Genomic DNA, 22023 nt, shown 5'->3' with positions numbered 1-22023 from the left:
TTTGCACTAGTTTAATATAAAGACGGTATTAAGACTAACAGAACCCTTTCAACTTCTATTTTGTAAGGAAAGAAACAAATGATTAATTCTGCTCTTTTTTAATGATCAGTCTACATAATTAATCAGGATGCTTTGTAAATTTAACTTTATTGTTTGTCATATAGTGCATTGTTTAAAATTATTCAATAAATTGTCCTTTGTAATGATGAATGAGTAGAAGTAATGCTAGTTAGCTGTATTTTGTTATAAGAAAGTAATAAAATAATTGTGTTTTTAAGAAGATATAATTCAGATAAACATTCCTGAAATAAATGATAAGAATCTATTTATATAGAAATGGTATTGCTTATGCCTGGGAAAACTGAACTAGAATAGTCAGCAAAGATTTTACTGGACAATTTAAGGAAGGAAGGAAGGAAAAAACAAAGTGAGGGAAGGAAAAGAAAATCATGTGGGCATTCAGGCAAAAAGATCTAGTCACTTACATCAGAAAATAAATTGGCCTGGCCTCAGAATTCTCCACAGCAATGTTCAATGTCAGAAAATAGTAGAATAACACAAAATCCGTAAAGAAAGAAAATGCTGTCCCAGACAGTTAGATATACTTTGCTGTCTGAGCCTAGGTTTCTGAGTGCAGTCTTGAGACAATAGTTTAATCAAGTGCATTTATTATTAGTTTCCTGCAGCCACTGTAACAAATTGCCACAAACTAGGTGGCTTGAAACAACAAAGTATGTTCTCTCACCATTTTGGAGGCCAGAGTTCAAAATCAGAATTGCTGAGCTGAAATCAAGGTGTCAACAGGGTCAAGTTCCCTCTGGAGGGTCTTGGGAAATGTTGTTCCTTGGCTCTTCCAGCTTCTGGTGACTGCCAGCATTCCTTGATTTGTGGCTGCCTCAGTCCAATCTCTGCTTCTGGGGTCACACTGTATTCTGTGTATAATTGTTCTCTGTGTGTCTCTTATAAGGACAACTGTCACTGCATTTAGGCCTGACCAGATAACCCATCACAACCAACCCATCTCCAGATCCTTAATCACATCTGCAATGATCCATTTCCATATAAGCTAACATTTACAGATTCCACACTGATTAAATAAATTAATAGATTAAAAGAATTGTTGGGTACTGTCTTTTCTACTTAATACAAACAAACTTATTTTATGGGGGTGGGCAGAGTGTTGCTCTGTCACTCAGGCTGAAATGCAGTGGCACAATCATAGCTCACTGCAGCCCCAAACTCCTGGGCTCAAGCAATCCTCCCACCTCAGCCTCCTGAGTAGCTAGCACTACAGGCATGCATCACAATTCCCGGCTAATTTTTTCATTTTTTCATAGAAATGGGGTCCTGCTATGTTTCTCAGCCTGGTCTTGAACCCCTGGCCTCAAGGGATACTCCCTCCTTAGCCTCCCAAAGTGCTGATATGACAGGTGTGAACCATCATATCTGACCAATAAAAACAAACTTGCAAACTAGTATGAAATTGATAATATTCCAGAGATGTATAATTTGTAAAAAAAAAAAAATCGCTAACAGATAATTTAAACAGCTTTCCAAAATAGAAAGGAACGTCTTCAAATAACCTGCTTGCCCCCACAAAGAATAAAGTGACTGAACTAGACAATTTCACAGGGAAATTCTACCAAAACTTTTAAAAAGCAGATAATGTTTAAACTGTTCCAGAATACAGAAAAAAGGAGTATCTCCAAATTCTTTTTATGAAGTAGACATAATAGTGATCGCCTAAATCAACAGACTGCACACTCACACACACACACAAAACTATCAATCATATTTCAGAGGTTCATCAGAATGCATGCATAATTCAATATTAGGATTTCTAGAAATCATGGGCCTTTTCATAGTTAAACAATAATCAGTCAGAAGATACAGTAGAAGGAAAAATCCCTACTTTCAGCAACAACACAAAAGATAAAATGTCTGAAATAAAATGTGTGAGATCATTATGAAAAGACTTTAAAATGCTACAGAGGAATACAAAAGATATGAATGAAAGAAAAAGCATTCCATGTCCTCGGATAAGATGACTCCACATCATAAAGATGTCATTTCTTCCTAAATTAGCCTACAATTTTAATATAAGCTTAATAAAGATGTCATCATCTTTTGTTATAATAATCAAGCTGAGACAAAAGTGCATGTGGAAAAATAAACAAGCAAAAATAGCCAAGAAAATTCTGGAAGAGAAAATAATCAGGCCAACCAGTCTCCAAGTATTAAAACGTTATAGAGATTTGGCAGTTAAGATAATGTGATAATGGCATGTGAATTAATAGGCAGATCATGGAATAGAATATGAAGTCCAGGAATAAACGTAAATATATATATATATATGGATGTATATATAGGTAAATATATATATAATATAGACATATATACATAAACATATATAAACACATATTTACATATATGGTATTTTTGAAAAATTGCATTTAATTTTTCTAAATTTTATTTATTGATTGATTTTTAATTAAGTTTTTTAATAGAGACAGCATCTCACCATGTTGCCCAGGCTGGAGTGCAGTGGCTATTCCTAGGCATGATCATAGTGTACTACAGTCTCTCATTCCAGGACTCAAGCGATCCTCCCACCTCAGCCTCTTGGGTAGCTGCAACTATGGGCTAAAAGTGGCATTTTAAATAGGTAGTAAAAAGGTGGATTATTTAATAAATAATATTGAGACAACTGGGTAGCCTCTGAGGGGAAAAGTCTGATTCTATTATTGACACATAATAACAGGATAAATTTCAAATGTATTAAATTTTTACGCATTAAAAAAAAGGCTGAAATACTGGAGAAACCATAGATGGTGGAGGGCCTTTCTAAACATGACATGAAACTTAGAAACTATAAAAGGAAAGATTGACTGAAGTATATATTTAATAAAATGTGCATAGTAAAAAGTAAAACAAAGTCAAAAGACAAATATCAAATTGGGAGAAAAATATGCCTACTTATATCACAGACAAAAGATTAACTCATCTAATATGTAGAGTCCTGAGAAGTCAATGAGAAAAGGCAATCTAATGGAAAAATGGATACAATATGTTGACAGTTCACAGAAAAATAAATATGAGTTGCCCCTAAACATACTTAAGAAGCTCACTCATAATAAAAAAAGGAAAATGAAACCATTTTTCATACATTAGATTGGCAGAGATCAAAGATCAATGAGAGATCAAAAATCAATTTTAAAGAACAGTGTGAAGAAACAGGTCTTCTTGTACTTGCTGGTGAGAGTGTAAACTGGCACGACTTCTATGGAGGGCAATTTGGTACTATCCACCACGCTTATAATTACCATACATATCTTTAGAATATGTCCTATTCTAAGATATACTCATATGCTTTTATATGATGTATACACAAACTTATTTATTGTGACACTATCTATAGTAGCAAGAGAGTGGAAGTAGTCCAAATGTCCATTAGTGCCCACTGATATGAGCATACTCATATAGTATGTTCATAAAATGGAATACTATAGACCCACACAAAAGCATGAAGAAGTTCTTTACATACTGACTGATATGCAGTGAACTCTAAAATCATTGGAGAAAAAAACACACATAAGCAAACATCTCCGAAAAGACACACAAGAAACTGGTAACACACACTGTCTGGGAAGGAGAACTGGGTGGCTGAGGGACAGGAGTGTGAAGCACACTTTCAGTATATACACTTTTACATCTTTTGCACTTTTTATATTTATAAATAAATCATGAGATCTTGTGAGTCAAAAGTGCCAAAATGAACTATAGACATAACAAACAGTAAAAGAAATAAACACAATGAAGAAGAAAATGAGGTAAAGTTAGCTTTCAACCTTCTCCTACTAGTTTCCTTCCCTTAAAGACTTCTTCCAATTACGATGCTTGCTTTCATCAGCATCTTCCCTTATTCTCAGACCCTTCTGTTTCATTTATCTCAAGAGGTGTGTTAATGCTTCCAGTAATTTTCCAATCAAAATTTTGTGAGTCCATCTCAATTGCAATATGTGCTATGTAGTTTTAAGACACATAGGCTCTGCAGAAGCCATTGTTGAATTTTGGAGGGATATAACAATCAAATAGCAACAAAGCCTGAAATAGTTCATTTGAGATAATCATAAGAGAACAAACCCTTCTTTTGGAAGGTACTTGAAAGAAACACAGATTAAAATAGAATCTTGCCTGTTGTTTGGATATAGTGTTATGGGGCTATTTTAATACTATTTATTTGGAGAATTAATGATGTTCTCTCCTGATGGAAGATAAGCTTTTAGATAAAACACGAATAAATAAAATCACATGTCAAATAACCATGGTATCCATGGAGATGCACAAGTCCATATATTGTGATGTGAGAAAATATTGAAATGTCTTATTTCTATTATTTTACCTTATCCTTATAATATATAATGCAGTGTATTAATATATAATTTATAAATAAGAAACATGCATAAATGATAGTGTGTGCTCAATCTTTTTTATCTATAGGGTGTTCAGTCAAAATGTCTGGCAACAATTGCCAAACGATGAGTTTGTTCCTATATAAATACGAAGAAATTACATAACTATAAAGTGTTGTATCAGACAGTAAGAAGCAGAAGCCACAAATTGTGAATTTCTAAGTGAAATACTATTGAATTCATTTGGTATGGCACTTAGTGCAATGCCATCTGAAGAGAGATTCCTAATAAGTAGTTGGATTTTCAAGTCAGGAAAAACTGTTAGAGACCAAGTAGTCCAAATCTTATTTTACACATGATTTAACTGAGGTCCAGAGAAGATAAATAATATTTTCTATGTCACATGGGTGGTCCGTAGTGATAAAGCAAGGTATGGAACCCAAATCTCCCAAACTCCTTTGTCTTCCTACTACACACACACATGCACATACACACACACACACACACCTTTCTATAGATATAAATATACATAAAGATATGTATATCTATATGTCTCTCTCTCTCATATATGTGTGTGTGTATATATAAAGACCCTCCCTAATTATATGTGTCATATAACATATATATAAATAGAGAGCATCTTTGAAGTTAAGCACTAGGCCAACCCAGTATTCTCGCTACTTTATTTTATCCTTATATATCCATATCTTTATTTTTTCCTTTTTTTAACCTTCCTAAAAATCACATCGCATTTCAGAACATGGAATAGAATGTGTTTATCTTGTTAATTTTTAAAGCCAATCTAAAGGAAAAAAGTTTAAATCCAAAGTTATTCCTATATTCACCCATCTCCTCTAAGAGAAACAAACTCAAAACTCTAAATGTCATTATTTCTTGTTAGTAATTCTCTGAGAACAACCCAACATAAGAAATATGTACTCAAAACCCAAAGAAAATGAAAGGTGATATGAGTTGGGAGTTGATGATACAGAAGTTTAATTTCAAAGACAGTATCAGAAGTAAAACTTCATTCTTAAGAGATAAGAAAGTAAACCAGCAAAAACAGATTCTGTATCAATTCCTCATATCTATTAGCCTGATTTTGGGGTTGAAGTTTTTCAAGGCTCTCAAAAAAACAATGCCATGACTATGACATAATTCAGACCATGTCTTTAAGAAAGAAGCTAAAGAGAAATAAAAAGTATTTATCCAGGTAATTCAAACCAATTTTTAACATCTTGATCACATTTGTGTAGTCTCTTCACAATATGTATAGGTAGTGTTTCAGATATTTGACTGTATCCACAGACACCGGTTTCAACTGTGGCTATGGCACTTAGCCAGTTTTGTCATATGTTGGGAAAACTTCATCTGCCATGTTGAGTTAGGAAGATTAAATGGCATCATGCAGTTAGTTGCTTAGCAAAGGACAGGCATATCTTATTTCATTATGCTTCACTTTACTGTAAATGGCAGATATTGTATATTTTACAAATAGAAAGTTTTGTGGCAACCCTGTGTAGAGCAAGCCTGTTAGCACAATTTTTCAAACAGTATGTGCTCACTAATGTCTGTATCACATTTTGGTAATTCTTGCAATATTTCGAACTTTTCCATTACTATTATATCTGTTATGGTGATCTGTGATCAGTGATATTTGATGTTACTATTGGAATAATTTTAGGGCAGCATGAACCACACCCATAGAAGATGGTGAATTTAATAAAAATGTGTGTTCTGACTGCTCCACCCACCAACCATTGCCCTCTCTACTTCTCCTCTGTATTTGCTGAGATGCAAAAATATTGAAATTAGGCCAACTAATAACCTGACAATGGCCTCTAAGTGTTCATGTGAAAGGAAGAGTCAAACTTCTCTCAATTTAAGTCAAAATGCAGAAATGATTATTACTGAGGAAGGCATGTCGAAAGCTGGGATAGGCCAGAATGTAGGCCAAATAGCCAAGTTGTAAATGCAAAGGAAAAGGAAGTTAAAAGTGCCAGTCTAGTAAACACACCAATGGTTAGAAAGTAAAACAGCCATATTGTTGATATGGAAAAAGTTTCAGTCATCCGGATAGAAGATCAAATCAGCCACAACATTCCCTTAAGTCAAAACCTAATCCAGAGCAAGACCTCAACTCTCCTTAATTCTACGAAGGCTGAGGGAGGTGAGAAAGCTGCAGAAGAAAAGTTGGAAGTTAGCAGACATTGGCTCATGTGGTTTAAAAAAAATAAGCTGTCTTCATAACATAAAAGTGCAAAGTGAAGCAGCAAGTGCTGATGTAAAAGCTGCAGCAAGTTATCAAAGAAATGTAGCTTAGATAATTGATAACAGATAATCAGTATAGATGAAGCAGCATTCTATTAATAAAAGATGGCATCTAGGACTTTGTCATAACTAGAGAGGACAAGTCAATGCTTGCTTTCACGCTTCAAATCTGACTTTCTTGTTAGAATCTGATATAGCTGATGACTTTAAATTGAAGCCAATCCTCATTTACCTTTCTGGAAATCCTAGCACCCTTAAGAATTATGCTTAGGATACTCTGCCTGTGCTTTACAATTTGAACAACAAAGCCTGATGACAGCACATCCTTTTACAGCATGGTTTACTGAATATTTTAAGTTCATTGTTGAGACTTCTTGCTCATAAAAAAGATTCCTTTCAAAATATTACTGCTCATTGACAATGTACCTAGTTACTCAAGAGCTTTAATGGAAATGTACAAAGAGATTAACATTTTCATAACTGCTAACACAACATCCATTCTGCAGCCTATAGATAAAGAAGTAATTTTGACTTTCAAGTTTTACTATTTAAGAAATACATTTTGTAAGGCTCTAGCAGCCTTACAATCAGAGATAATGATTTCTCTGATGAATCTGGTTAAAGTAAATTGAAAACCTTCTGGGAAAGATTCACCATTCTGATGCCATTAAGAATATCTGTGACTCATGGGAGGAGATCAAAATATCTCTAACTGGATATTGGAAGAAATTGATTCCAATCTTTATGAACAACTAAGAAGGGTTCGAGATTTTAGATGAGGGAAGTAACTGCAGATGTGGTGGAAATAGCAAGAAGAGAACTAGAATTAGAAGTGGAGCCTGATGATGTGACTGAATTGCCACAATCTCATGATAAAACTTGAACAGATGAGGGGTTACTTCCTATGGATGAAGAAAGTGGTTTTTTGAGATGGAATCTACTCCTGGTGAAGATGCTATGAACATTGTCAAAATGTTGGATAAAGGGCTCCAATTTTGAAAGGCGTTATATGGTGGTTATTAAAATGCTATAAAACGGCATTGCATGTTGCAAAAAAATCTTTCGTAAAAGGAAGAGTCAATTCTTGCAGAAAATTTCATTATTGTCTTATTTTAAGAAATTGGCACAGTCACCCCAACCTTCAGCAACCACTACCTTGATCAGTCAGCAGCCATCACCATCAAGGCCAGACCCTCCGCCAGCAGAAAGATCAGAAGTGGCCGGGCGCGGTGGCTCATGCCTGTAATCCCAGCACTTTGAGAGGCCAAGGCAGGTGGATCACCTGAGGTCAAGAGTTTGAGAATAGCCTGGCCAACATGGTGAAATCCCGTCTCTACCAAAAATACAAAAAAATTAGCCAGGCGTGGTGGCAGGCATCTGTAATCCAAGCTACTCGAGAGGCTGAGGCAGGAAAATCACTTGAACCCGGGAGGCGGAAGTTGCAGTGAGCCGAGATCGTGCCATTGCACTGGGCAGCCTGAGCAACAAGAGCAAAACTCCACCTCAAAAAAAAAAAAAAAAGATTAGGATTTACTGAAGGCTAAGGCAATCGTTACCATTTTTTGGGCAAGATTTTTTTAAAATTAAGATATACATACTGTTTTTTAGACACAATGCTATTGCACATTTAATAGACTACAGTATAAACAACTTTTATATGCACCGAGAAACCAAAAAAATTGCATGCCTTGCTTTATCGAGATATTTGCTGTATTGTGTTGGTCTAGAACCAAACCTGCAATATCTCTGTGGTATGTCTGTATCTAGCACATAATTATGCACATATAAAACCCAACTCCTTGATTCACAGGCCTCTGGATAGAAGATATGACATGCCCAAGGTCTCGCAGTTCATGTGAGGCAGGAAACTTAAGGGACCCAGACTTCTCCTTTAAGAAGACTGAAAGGTGATTCATTTAGTGAGTAGCGATTACAGAATTTCTAAAACAGTTGGGGGGGGGGGGGGGCGGCGGGGAGGAGGGCTGGAATTGGCCTCCAGCGCATCCGAGGTTGTTGCTGACAGAGAAATCCAGCAGGAAAGAGCAGCGTTCTTTAATCTTTTCCCCCTCTGAAGCGGAGGGGAACTTCATTTCCCAGCAGCCCTTGGGTTTCCTCCGCGCACGGCGCCAGCGCCCCGGCGTTCTGCTTTCCGGCGCTCTTCCCTCCGGTGCCTGGTTTACGACACTTTGAACCAAAGACTCCCACGGTTGAGGCCGAGTTCCAGAACATGGGGTCTCGGTTGTCTCAGCCTTTTGAGTCCTACAATATCGCTGCGCCTCCCGGTACCGCCGCCGCGCCCGCCAAGCCTGCGCCCCCAGCTACACCCGGAGCGCCGACCTCCCCAGCAGAACACCGCCTGTTGAAGACCTGCTGGAGCTGTCGCGTGCTTTCAGGGTTGGGGCTGATGGGGGCGGGCGGGTACGTGTACTGGGTGGCACGGAAGCCCATGAAGATGGGATACCCCCCGAGTCCATGGACCATTACGAAGATGGTCATCGGCCTCAGTGAGAATCAAGGCACAGCACTTGGGCGGGTTGGGTATCTGCAGGGTAGAGGAAGGAAACGGAGCAGCCACGTGGGCGGGGAGGCGGGGTGCTGGCGTTGGTCAGGTGGTTGGGGGCACCTCAAACAAGGTGGGAGAGGAAGTTGTTGGAACGCTTTTTTTTTTTTTAATTTTAAATCAGTATTTCTTGAGAACCCTTATTAGCCTCAGCCCTTTTAATTCTCAGAATAGCTGTTAGAAGTAGGTATGATTATAATATTCTCATCTTACTGTGGAGCAAACCGAGGCAACGAGGAGTATTGTGTTCATGGTCAGGAAATGACAGTCACTCGATCCCAGGTGTATCAGATCTCAAAGCCCATACTTTTTCTCCAGGTCCTGGAGAAAGCCTGAGCGAGGGCACTACCTTAATTTAAGAAATTTGCCTTGAATCCCAGATCTTTAGACGTGGGTTCTAAGCTCACCTACTTGGTACACCTGGGTAATGTGGCCCACAGCCCCGTTCTGTGATCGTCAAGATGTCATCCAGTCAAATGTCATGATTTTTTTAGCTTTCAAACCGATTGTCAGTGAATAGAATTTTAGGTTTCTAACTCTCTTACCTTCTTGATCCTGTATAGGTAAATTCTCCTACAGGATGTTCTTTTTTTTCCTGATTTTTTTTTTTCTTTTTCTGTGCTTCACCCACCTGTAAGAAAGATACAATGGTAATATATCCTCCAGAAGTGTTGTGAGGGTTAAATAAGATGGCGTATATGTGAAACACTTGATAAATTTAAATGCAGCATAAAGGTAAGGTATTGTTGTTTTTTTCTAGGCATTGCCACCTGGGGTATCGTTGTCATGGCAGACCCCAAAGGGAAGGCCTACCGCGTTGTTTGAAAGTACCACCAGTGAATCTGTCTTCTGTCCCTGTCCCCGTGACACACAGAGCAGGCATGGAATTTAATGGGTGTTCTGGACAGACACGTGTACATGGACAGACATCACTACTGTGGATACTACAAGACTGAAAAGAAAATCATATGTTGTCATTCTCTGGCTATGGAGTGTTTGTGGCCTTCACAGGTTTCACAGGAACCAATAAATCCCTCAGAGAAGTAAACAGGTTCTTTGTCTTATCTGGTGAAGGAAAGTATAACTTATATTTAAATATAATTGTTTAAGCATTATATATAAACATAATAGTATGTCTTATATAATTGCATATCATATATAATAAACATAAATATGTTTAGTTATATAGTTAATATAATTTTTAAAACTTTTAAATAGAGCATATGATAAACCAACGGGAAAATTACCTATTTTACTTCGTTATTTTAAAGAGTTCTTTTTATTTCTTTCATAATTGGATCAACAACTGTTATCAGCCTAACCCTGGGTGGGCATCATGCAATATATAGAAGTACATGAAACTTTCTATGTATGAATTGCTCATACTTTGCAAGGCATTTTCAAATCTATCACCTTATGAGAGCTTCACAGCTAGTCTGAGGTAGTTACTTCATTGGAGGTAAAACTTAAAACACAAGAAAGAGCCCAAATGATTTGCCTAGGGTCATTCAGTAAGTCCATGATGGAGCTAGAACTTGTTCTTGTCAGTTTTTTGTTCTTGTCTTCCCTTTCATGGAGGCAAGAATAACCATTATGAAACAGTTAGATAATCGTAAAAGTCAGCATAAATAAAATACTTAAATGTCACAAGAAAAATTCAAAACCTTTAGCTAAAAAAAAAAAAAAGATCTTTTGATTCTTTTTCCACAAGCACTAGATACGTTTCTGTGATGATTTTGAGATAAGTACTCAAAATTACATAGTTCACTTCTAAGAGAAGGCCATGTTTTCTACCTATTGGGTTTTTCTACCCTGAGATACTATGGCTTCTTTGTAAAGGTATATAAAGTGTTTTTCAAAGCGGAAAGACACTGTTAAATTCAGCTGCTAATCATAGTGTATGTGTCTGGAATGACATGTTCAGCAAGTAGTACCTTTAAGGCTGTGCTTTTTGCAGCATTATGTGGAAGTGCCTAAGTCTATTTAGCCTCACAGATGACTTTAGAATCTTGTATTTTCTACATCAGAGTTCATAGTGGGGATGGTGCTATATGTATCTATGCAACTGAGAAGGAAAACATTTCAAACCTAAAGTAGGCAACAAGATATTATTTATATGAAATCCACAGTTCAATTATGCAATGTTCATGAATAGAGAAGTTTTAAGTTGAAAGGGACCATAGATGACCCAAAGCAGATACATATGGTCATTCATATACCTAAAATACCTACAAAGACAAGTTGTTCCCTGGTTTAAAAGGCAGTCTGTTCTATTGATGGACTGCTTTAGTCCGAACATTTTCTTTGGTTAAACCAAAAACACATAAACCTAACTTGGTCTTGGCTTGATCTACTGGGTAAACAATAACTCTTAAACGTATATACAGTTGACCCTTGGACAACACAGGAGTTAAGAGCACTGAACATTTGCTCAGTGGAGAATCTGCATATAACTTGACTCCCCAAAAACTTAATTAGTAGTTAGTCTACCATTGACTGGAAGCCTTATTGATAACATAAAGCAGTTGATTAACACATATTTTTTGTGTCGTATGTATTATATACTGTATTCTTACAAGAAGGTAAGCTAGAGAAAACAAAAAAAAAGTTATTAAGGAAGTAATATATTCACTATTCGTTAGGTAGAAGTGAATTATCCTAAAGGTCTTCATCCTCATCTTCATGCTGAGTAGTCTGAGGAGCAGGAGGAGTTGGTCTTTCTGTCTCAGTGGCAGAGGTGGAAGAAAATCCACAGATACGTGGACCTGCACAGTTCAAACCTGTGTTGTTTGGGTCAACTGTATTGTAATAGCATTTTAATGTTTTTCTCAGACTTTTACAAGTATGAATCTGAGCTTTTTCTGAATAAACCTGCCTGCTCACCATTAATAATGCCAAAGTGTCTGGTTCTTTCCATCTTGGAACAATTTAACTAAGTATGGGCAAAATATTGTTCTACCAGGTCTATAATGTGGGAAGAAGCGAGAGGAAAATCTGCATTTGTTGTTAAAAGTTTTCTTTTCTTTTGAAGTCTACTCCAAAATCTGATTTCTGCCAGTGCTAACCCAGACATCCTAGTTTGTTTTAGGGATGAGTCTGATCTTCTCAGAGAGGTTTCAGAGACAGAGACATCGCCTTAATCCTTCAATACAGAAAGTTCACTTACTGTCTCCAATATCTTTCCTTTTGTTGAAGCTGAGGTGGAGTAAGAAGGATAAATGGGCTCAAGAATCAAAGGATTATAACTCAGTCATGTAAGAACACCAGCTTAATTATGATTTACAGACTTTAGAATCCCTTTACAGCATGGAAAAGAGAGTTTATAAAGTCTCATCATTACCTATAGCAAAGAAGGAGATGAGAAAAGGTACAAAAAGTAATGTAAAATGCATTTATACATTTCTCTGGGATCGAGAGACCAAAATGTGAACATATATGTGAACACTGGCTTTTATCAGTGTTCAAGATATCATTAGCTCAACCTATATATAGTGAGTATAAACTTTGGTATCTTGAGATATTCAAGAAATCATTACACCATCTTTTGTTCCTATTATGTATTGTGTTGACTAGTCTGGAATAGTGTGATCAGCTAGCAAAATGAACATATTAAAGGACCCACATATAGATTGACCCTCAAAGATCTGGGTAAGATAGGGGAAGGGGATGGGAGATCTCTTTTTTTTTTTTTTCCCTAGGCCAGTTGCGGAGACAGCTGTTGTTGGCAGCCCTGGAGTGTCCCAAATGCAGAGCAGTCTCAAAAGTTTCTGGAGTTTTACCTGGCTGAGCCCAGTGCAGAGACAGCTGTTTCTGGTGGCCCTGGAAGTTAAGCATCTCAACCATGATGTGTACTTCAGCTCCACCCTCAGCTTAGCATTTGCTGCTTGCTCCTTTTTATTAATGGTTTCTCAGCCTGGCTGTGTCTAAGCTAGGAGGCTCCTGAAAGAAGCCAGTTGATTTGAAAACATAAAATACATGCCCTTTAATTAAATACGTTGAGGGCAAGTATATGTTCACATACCCCCTCAAACCAGGCTTGGCCTCAACTGATTTATTGCCAGGACTACATTGATCAAACTGGCATTTCTTAAATCTTAAACAATAGTAAACAATTTTAGTTGAAAAGCTGCTTTTTTTTTTTTTAAGTGACAAATTCTTGTCTTGACCCAATGATTATGTAGGTGTTAGGGGCACAGACTTAAAGGTGAAAGACCCATAATTACACATCATTCTAAAATGCATATCTCTTGGACTTTGAGGTATCGCAACTTGTCATTCAAATATACATGGTGTGTAGAGAAATAGCCAGAGGGTCAAATGTTAAATCCAGCCATGCCACTAAAAATCACTGCTCAGTCCTGTGACTGAACTTGCAGGTGCTTCAGGAATGCGGTAGAAGGGTCTTGAGATGGTCCCTGTCTCCAGCCCCTTGGGGTACACACACCTCCCAGTTTCTCAATCAAACACCATTCTAGGTGCTGCTGTGAAGGGATTTTGCAGGTGTAATTAAGGTACCAGATCAGTTGACCATAAAATGGATTATCCAGAAGGGCTAATCATAAGAGCCCAATAAATCTCTGTCTGGAAGTCAGAGACAGAAGTCAGATTAGAAGCATGAGAAGGATTTAGTGCTCCAGAAGTTCTTTGCTGGCCTGTAGAGAAAAAGTTCACATCTATGTTGTGAACTGCCTCTGGGGGCCATGTGGTAAAGAACTACAGGCAGCCGGAAGATGCTGACAGTAGCCCCCAACTGACAGCCAGAAGGAAAATGAGGACCTCAGTTTTACAACTGCAAGGAAATGAATTGCTGCCTATGACCTGTGAACTTGCAAGAGGGCCCTATGAGAACCAAGAAGCACTGCTCCGACCAGCAGATTGGCTTCAGTCTGGGAAGACCCTAAGCTGAGTATCAGTCATGTGAAACTGATAAATTTGTGTTAAGTTGCTGAGTTTGTGATATTTTTGTGTCACTGCAATAGAAAACTAATATAAGGAATTAGAGGTGTTTTGTGGTGTTGTAGTCATAGTAGGTGGCGTGTCAGACTAAATACCATTCTGTGTATTCAGGAAGTAGCAAGAAAAAGCCATTTATTTGAATAGCATTTGTCTTCCCAGTAACTAACTTCACGTATTCTTTTACTGGTGGTTTTCTTGGATAGTTTTAATATGTGTTTTTAGTTGTTTTCTGCTTTCTAGCACAGTTGTTCCACTGATAAGTAAATACATTTAAAATTACAGCACCCTTTTTATATGCCAAGTATTATGCTAAATATTTTACCTGAATTGTTTTATTTAATCCTCAGCAACCCTGTTTTACAGATTCGATGACTGAGACCTGAAGGAGTTAAGAATTTGCCCAAAGAAGGTCTTAAGCCAATGAACCAGTAGTGGCTCAGCTAAGAACATTAATTAGAAACATATGTTGCTACAGTTGTTTTCTTAGCGTCCATTCTCAAAATATTCAAGTTTCAAAATTAGAAATTTTGCATTTTGATTTTCACTTTTTTCTGGTTATCCCTTAGTATCATTAATCTCTTGGTTTCCTTTCTTTATAATTGAGGTTATATCACTTATCACTGTGACAGCAATGTAAATATTAATCCAGGAGAAGACATTCAACTCATCTCCCTAAGCTCATTCCCTTCGAAGACATTACCCCAATCTCTATCCTGACATTGTACCATTCTCCTGAACCCCAAACTGTATTTCCCAGTCACAGCAGGACATCTCTTGTTGTCTGTCCTCAGACATCAGAGTCCCAACGTGTCCCAAATGAACCTTTAGTATCTCCCTCCAACCTATTTCTTTTTTATTTCTTATCTCTATTAATAGCCTTTCCACTTCATCCGCTGGCCAAGCTAGAAACCATGGAATTATCTATGACTCCTTCCTTACTCTCATTCTTTACTTCTGACCTGTTAACAAGCCCTGGTTATTTTAACTTTCTGATCCTCACTTCTATCCATTCCCATTGCTATTGTTTTGGGCCAGTTATTATCATTTCTCATGTAGATTGCTATAATAGATTCTTAATTCCTCCTTGCTTCCAGGAAACCCTCTCATCTACTCTCTGCTGTAGCCCAGGCTACTTGAAAACATGTTCCTGCTTAAAACCCTTCAGTATCTTTGCTGCATACAAGATGAATCCCAAACACTTTGGCAGATCATGAAATGCCTTTCATCTTCAGCTCCATAACTTTCTGTCTTAATTGTCTTCCACTCCTCGACATCTGTTCCGTACAGCCGATGTTTCTGCCACTTACTTAAGCCAGTTCTCCCTAAAATGTCTTTCTTTCTGCCCTTACAAATGCTATTCCTTCAAGCTGGAATATCTTTTTGTCCCTACATTATATGGAGAAATCCCACTTGTCCTTCAAGGCCCAGACTGAGCGTTGCCTTTCCGGTGAAGCCTTCCATGAAATATTTCCACTTCAGTTACTTTGATTCTGGTGCAACCATTAACTTTGTGCAGACTTCTATCACTGCACTTAAATGTTTGCCCAGTAATTGCTTATTTATGCATCTGTCCCTCCCCAGTGATTGTGAACTCCTCAAGAAGAGGATTGTGCTTTTGTCATTTTCATGTTTCCCATCCCCAGCACCAACATGTGAAGCTTTCAGTTGATGATATTCAATAAATATTTGATGAATGGGTGAATAAACAACTGAACAAATGAATGAGAGGAGAAAGAAATGTTTGTCCCATTTGATAACTTTAGGGTATCTCAGTGGTTATCAAAGTTTGGTCCCTGGACTAGCAGCATCATCATTACCTGATAACTTATTAAACTTCCACCTTCTCAGCCCATTGACATTTACTACTGAATCAGAAGCCCTGGGGGTAGAACCCACCAATTTGTATTTTAACAAGCCCTCCAGGCTTAAGAAAGTTTGATGAACCTCAGGCATAGCTGAACCTGACTGACCTTTGTACAGTGGCTCTTAATTATAACGTAATGGAAAGAAGATCTGATTGAAGCCATGTTACCCAGCTTCTAATCCTAGTTCTGCCACCAGCTCCTAATATGCTCTTGGGCAAGTCACTTAGCATTTAACAACATAAATTTTACCCTCTGTGAAGTCAGAAGATCAGACTAGATAATTTCTAAATTCTCTTTCAGCACTAATGTCCTCTCTTCCCATAATCTCTGTTTAAAGAAGTAGATACACTTTCTTAGATTCCAAAAGACAGAGATAGCAATGAGGAATTGATAGAAAATTGAAATAGCACCCTGCAGTAATCCTGCAAAGCTGCAGCAGATTAGACTATTACCCAGTCAAGTCCACTCCCTAACATCTTGCAGCTGCAATGCCTGATGCTTAACAGGAATTTAGAAGTCTTCACCCCAATTAGTTCACCTAGCCAACCAAACAACCCTACTGGGTGGGAAGAGGTCTTTCCTGACCCATTCCTGATTAGATCATGCCTGCAGCACGAAGTGTGATTACTCTCTTGTAAGGAATATGGCTGTGCTTTGGTCAAGGACAGGCAGAGATAAACATCCAGACTCAGTGAGTTTAGAGTGCAGGCGTATTACTCCACTCATTATCATAGCCATATAGACATAACATAGAGAAGCTCACCACCATAGCCATAACATAGGGAAGGCTCATCACTTGGCTCTAAGCCACTATTGTCTGTAAAAGGTATAATTTCCCTGTTGACACTGTACAGGTGCACTTCTCGCCCAGAGAAAGAGAGAGAGCACCAGAGCTGTCCATCTTTGCAGATGGACAGGAGGGAGCCAGAACACAGCTCGGCTTGCTCATGCCCAGAGAGAGAGAAAGAGTTAAGCGGCTGACCCTGAAGGGAGAGCCGGCCATGCAGCTGTGTGTGGGAGCCGCCGGACTAAGCAGCTGAGAAAAGGTGGACAGTGTGAGAGAGCTAGTGTGAGAAAGCTGCTGATGAGAGAGCTGCTGAATAAAACTACCTTTCACCTGCTCATGGCCCCCTGAGTGTTTTTTCACGGTCAGGTTCCAGCCCATGCTGACTGTTCTCAGCTATCTGACCATCTGCCCACTCCCCTCGAACCTCAGCGTGATCTGGAACCTGACCCCAAGCAGGACATTTGGCATAGTTGTGAACCTGACAATTGGCAACATTGGCAGGATGAAGTGAGTGGGTCTTCGGCCCCTGAGGGCTCCTGGGTCGGCTTCTGGGACCCCTTCTTACCTCGTGGCATGATTACCTGCAGAGTGGGCATCTTCCCATTCTTTATGGCACTAGTTCCTCAGTCCCACCAATGGCCTTCTGCCTCCCAGAGGGCTGCCATATCAGGAGTCGCTTCGTGTATGTGGCATCCCACATTTGGGGTGAGAACAGCAGCTGGAGAGCCACTCCCTAACATCTTGCAGCATGGGCTGTGGTACCCGGTGGCAGAGGTGCTGCTTGGATGTGCCCCAGTGGAAATGTGGGAGGCATTGGGCGGATCTCCCGCAAATGTGGAGAAAGCACTGAAGCGGCTGGAAGCACACAGCACAGAGAAGGAACGCACCTTCGCCAGCAGAGTTGGGTGGGTGTTTCTGACTGCACTGCGGGAAGTACATGCTCAGTCCCACAGGTAAGTGACCTCCCAGTGCAAGCTGCACACCTAGGGGCCCAAGTGCACAGCTTGGAACAGGACCTGAGGATGGGGGACCTCCAGGCACAAGCAGGGCACTTGGAGGCCCAGATAAACAGCCTGGAACAGGACTTAGCAACAGCTGTTGGCGTGACCTTAAGCCCGTCCTCCTGGCCAGACACTCTTGTTTGGTGTGATGCCAAAGAGTAGGAGGCTCCCCCACTGCGGGCTCACCCTGTGATCCATCAAAAGGTAGAACACAAGCAGCTGATATGACCCCAGGGGAGAGCCCAGGGACCCCCCAAAGTGGTAGAACACACCTCTTACAGTGCTTGTACCTGCACTGAGTTGCAGCAGTTAGGTAAACAGTGCAGGCCGCACCCAGGGGAACCCCTCCCTGCCTGAATGCTCTGTCTCTGGGATAAAGGAACTGATAGCATTTCTTGCTCTGCCTCTGCGATGGAGAAGCTGGCTTCTATCACAACTCATCCCTCCTTTCATCAGTGGCTGCAGCCACGCCGATGGTACGAGGACAAGGTGACCACACATTAATTGAGTGGCTGATGGCAGCCATACGGACTGTTTGGAATGATGCCAAAAAGATACCAGAAACAGTGAGTAAACAGCAATCATATACTGATTTGGTGCAGATACTCCAGGAGTTGGGTATGTGGCAGGCTATGTTTGATCTGAATACCCGGAGGCCAAATGATGAACTCTTTACCTCCCACATGAGGGATCTTGTGCTGGGCTCAGTGCACCAGAGTGCTTTTGGCTCTCTAGCTGCTGTTCTCACCCCGTATGTGAGGCACCACATACATGAAGTGACTAATGCTATGGCAGCCCTCGGGGAGACAGAAAACCATTGGCGGGACCTGGGAACCCGTGTCATAAAGAAGGGGAAGGTGCCCCCTCTGTGGGTAACCACCCCACAAGATGAGAAGGAACCCCAGCAGGTGAACTGCATGCAGATGTGGATTGATTTAATTGCATCTGGGGTTGCTTGGGAGAAAATTGACCGGCAACCCAATGGAATGCTGTTGGTTCTGTGAAGGCAGTTGTCCCCAGAGCAGCTATTCCAGAGAATGCCTAAGGCGGGACGGCAAAGCAGTGTTGTTCAAACTACTCCCACCTGGATGCTGCAACGCAAGAACTATTTGCAGACAGGTGACTATATGGAGCCTTTCTTGTTTGATTAGGGAACTGGACGAGGTGCCTGGCTCAGTGGAGGGTACCAGACAACTGGAGGCTCTACGTGCAGCTGGCAATCCACTGGTCCCCCACTAATGTACAGCAGGTCCTAGCACTGGTAGATACTGGTGCAGACTGCAGTATAGTTTATGGAAACCCGGATAGGTTTCTGGGCAAAGCTGCATTAATTGACAGTTATGGGGGCCAGTCAGCGAAGGTGAAACCTGTGTCTCGGCATCTTGGCATTGGCCACTTGGCTCCCTGCGTGTATGCTGTGTATGTTTCTCCTATACCTGAATATATTCTGGGGGTGGACATTTTGCATGGTCTGGACTTACACACTGAGGTTGGAGAATTCAGACTAAGAGTTCATGTAGTAAAACTGGTACTGTGTGGACATACGCATCATCAGGCCCAAGTTCTGCCACCACCCTGATGGGCTGCCTCCACTCGTCGATACCATTTCCCAGAGATAACTGACACCATTAAGAGGTTAGAGGAGATGCAAACGGTGTGTGGCACCCATATCCCCTACAATTCCCCGGCATGGCCAGTCAAAAAGCCTGATGGGACTTGGCAGATGACAGTGGATTATTGGGAACTGAAATAAGTAACACCCCCTCCGCATGCAGCTGGACCTTCCATCATGGACTTGATGGACTTGACAATGGAACTGGGACAGTAGCACTTTCTGACGGGACTTGGCTAATGCATTCTTCCCCATTGACATCGCTCCAGAGAGCCAGGCAGAGTTGGCCTTCACGGGAGGGCAACAATGGACTTTTACAGTGTTGCTGCAGGGCTATATGCATAGTCCCACCATGTTTCATGATCTTATTGATGATGTTATGCTAACTTTTGATTCTGTTGCAGATTTAGAAGTGGCAACGACCCTCTTGCCTGGGATTGGGATGATGAAGCTGAGACAGCATGTCTGGTAGCCAAGCGGGCTATTTAGCAGGCACAAACCCTAAGGGTAGTTGACCAGGGGTGCCCATTTAAGGTAAATGTGCATGTGACCATGGATAGTTTCAGTTAGGGCCCATAGCAGTGCACAGAGCACCTGAGTATGCCAATAGGCTTTTGGTCCCAACCATGGATGGGAGCTGAGCTCTGGTAGTCCTTAATAGAGAAGTGATTAGTAATAGTGGGATGGGTGCGTTCATAGATAACCACCCCCAAGACTGGGAAAGTAGTTAGTAACTGCATATTCTGCCCTTCAGGCTCATAAGAGCGCTGCAGGACAAGCTACAGTCGTGCAGATGACTTACCCAATAGCGAGGTGGATATGCTTATGGGTAACAACCTCCGAGACGGGGACAGCACAGACATCCACTTTAGCAAAGTGGGGCACCTACTTAGAACAGCAGAGTACTGTAAGTACAAGTCCCTTAGCAGCAAAGTTACAAGAGGTTTTAGGGCCTGTAGTCCTAATGTAAGATAAGGCCATGGGGCCTATGGTACCCCTAGACCCTGAGCCATCACTGTTTAAGGAAGGGCACACTCCCATTCCTAATGACACATGTTATACAGATAGGTCTAGCCAGAGTACTGCTGCTGCCTAGATTGCTGCTGCAGGCCAGCCTAGTACTGTCACTATACGGTTTGATGCCAAGTGTGGGCAAAGTAGCGAATAAGTTAAACTCAGGGCAGCATAGATAATGATCACCAAGGAGGTGACACCTGTGGTAATCTGCAGCAATAGCTCGGTAGTTTACTGAGGCTTAACCTTGTGATTAACTACCTGAAAGTTACAGAGTTAGCTAGTCACTGACCCATGTAGGGCCAGGCCATGTGGCCAGATCTATGAGAGGAAAGATGACCTCCTCCAACCAGGTCTGGGGACGAATGATAATCTGTTATTGCCTGCCCCAACACCCCTAAAGGTAGGGAAACAGATAACCCTGGTGTTGGCCATGGACCCTCCAAGCCCCTCATTGCAGATGGTTGGCTATCGTAGCCCCCTGTGGGGGAGGATCTGCAGTGTAATTTACATGTTACTCCTTGGGTGTTTAATGTGTGGCCTCCACAATTAACCATTCATAGGGAAACAGTCAGGGAAGGGACCCTCCTCCGGGGGACACGCGTACTGTCTGTGTGGCCTATCATAAGCTCCGCTGTGACTTTGGCACAGGTACAGGACCCAAAAGAACCATCGGGAGCTGAAAAGGTGTGGTACCATTGCCCAGGGCAGAAGCCCTTGGCAGGTGCATTGTTAGCTAGAGATAAAAGTTGGCTTGTATTTGCCCTAAGGGACATGATTTACCCTTGCTAGTACCTATGCTTGCTTTGTCGTTCTGGCTGTAGGTTGGCATGTCCAACAGCATCATGGACTGGGCCCAGACCTATACCAAGGTGACCAATGTCTCCAACAGTTGGATCTGCATCACCCTTCCAGCAGCAGCTGCGGACAGCTTGCCCTGGCACATGCATTCAGCTTCTGTGAAGAACTGGACATGGCTAGAGACTTGGGGTCCCACGGACAATGGGCGGGAGGCAATATGGTGAGCTTTGGACAGGGAGTGTCGCAAAACCCATGGCAAGCCTGCCCCCTGGCTGACTCGTACTGTCCATGATGGATAGGGCTGGCTAATGGGAGAACACGTGGTGTCCCCATTGCAGGTACCACGATGTATAGACCAGCACTGGGGTAAAGTCACTGTGGGATCGTTGCCTGCTGAGATTTGTGCAAACATATCATTTGTCGCTATACCAAGGGTGTAGTGGAACAAGTGGCCGTACCAAGGCCAGGCACCCATGGAATTTATGCCTTCTGGGAGCTTATGGTCTGTGGGGATACAGGATGGCCATATCTGCCAGTCAGATGGACTGGACGTTGTACCTGGGGGTAGCCCTATGTCCCTGTCACCATGCTTCCCACATTGCCTAGTCACCTGCATAACTGGGAGGTGCTGTGTTCCCACTTTTTGTGAGTGCAGCAGGCCCCCAGTGGTTCTATCCCTTAATAATAACTATCACTGAAGTAGGTATTATTACTGTAGAAATGCAAGTTATAGTCCTTGCAGAG

At 40.9% G+C, this 22023-nt stretch overlaps 1 protein-coding gene across 3 annotated transcripts; it reads left to right on the top strand.

Moving 5' to 3' along the window:
- Positions 1-8844: 8844 nt before the first annotated feature.
- DMAC1 (distal membrane arm assembly complex 1) lies at positions 8845-12132 on the top strand. Of its 3 annotated transcripts, none has more exons than XM_030812476.1 (2): positions 8845-9187; positions 10004-12132. In XM_030812476.1, exons 1-2 carry the CDS (start codon positions 8911-8913, stop codon positions 10066-10068), a joined length of 342 nt encoding a protein of 113 aa, XP_030668336.1. In that variant the 5' UTR covers positions 8845-8910; the 3' UTR covers positions 10069-12132. The 3 variants fall into 3 exon arrangements, with proteins under 3 accessions (XP_030668336.1, XP_030668302.1, XP_030668318.1); XM_030812442.1 differs by having other exon boundaries at positions 8861-9101; XM_030812458.1 differs by having other exon boundaries at positions 8861-9199.
- The last annotated feature ends 9891 nt before the right edge of the window (positions 12133-22023 follow it).

Source organism: Nomascus leucogenys, chromosome 1a (genome assembly GCF_006542625.1).
Source record: "Nomascus leucogenys isolate Asia chromosome 1a, Asia_NLE_v1, whole genome shotgun sequence".
In the NCBI taxonomy this organism is placed as follows: domain Eukaryota; kingdom Metazoa; phylum Chordata; class Mammalia; order Primates; family Hylobatidae; genus Nomascus; species Nomascus leucogenys.
The sequence above is the reverse complement of the archived record's forward strand: the minus strand, read 5'-3'. Positions and strand labels throughout refer to the sequence as shown.

Bases quoted from the DNA above. Each gene is read 5' to 3' on its own strand.
- DMAC1 (XM_030812442.1), top strand. From the start codon at position 8,911: ATGGGGTCTCGGTTGTCTCAGCCTTTTGAGTCCTACAATATCGCTGCG. The intron at 9,102-10,003 runs GTACGTGTACTG...GTTTTTTTCTAG, and splicing joins GGGCTGATGGGGGCGGGCGG to GCATTGCCACCTGGGGTATC.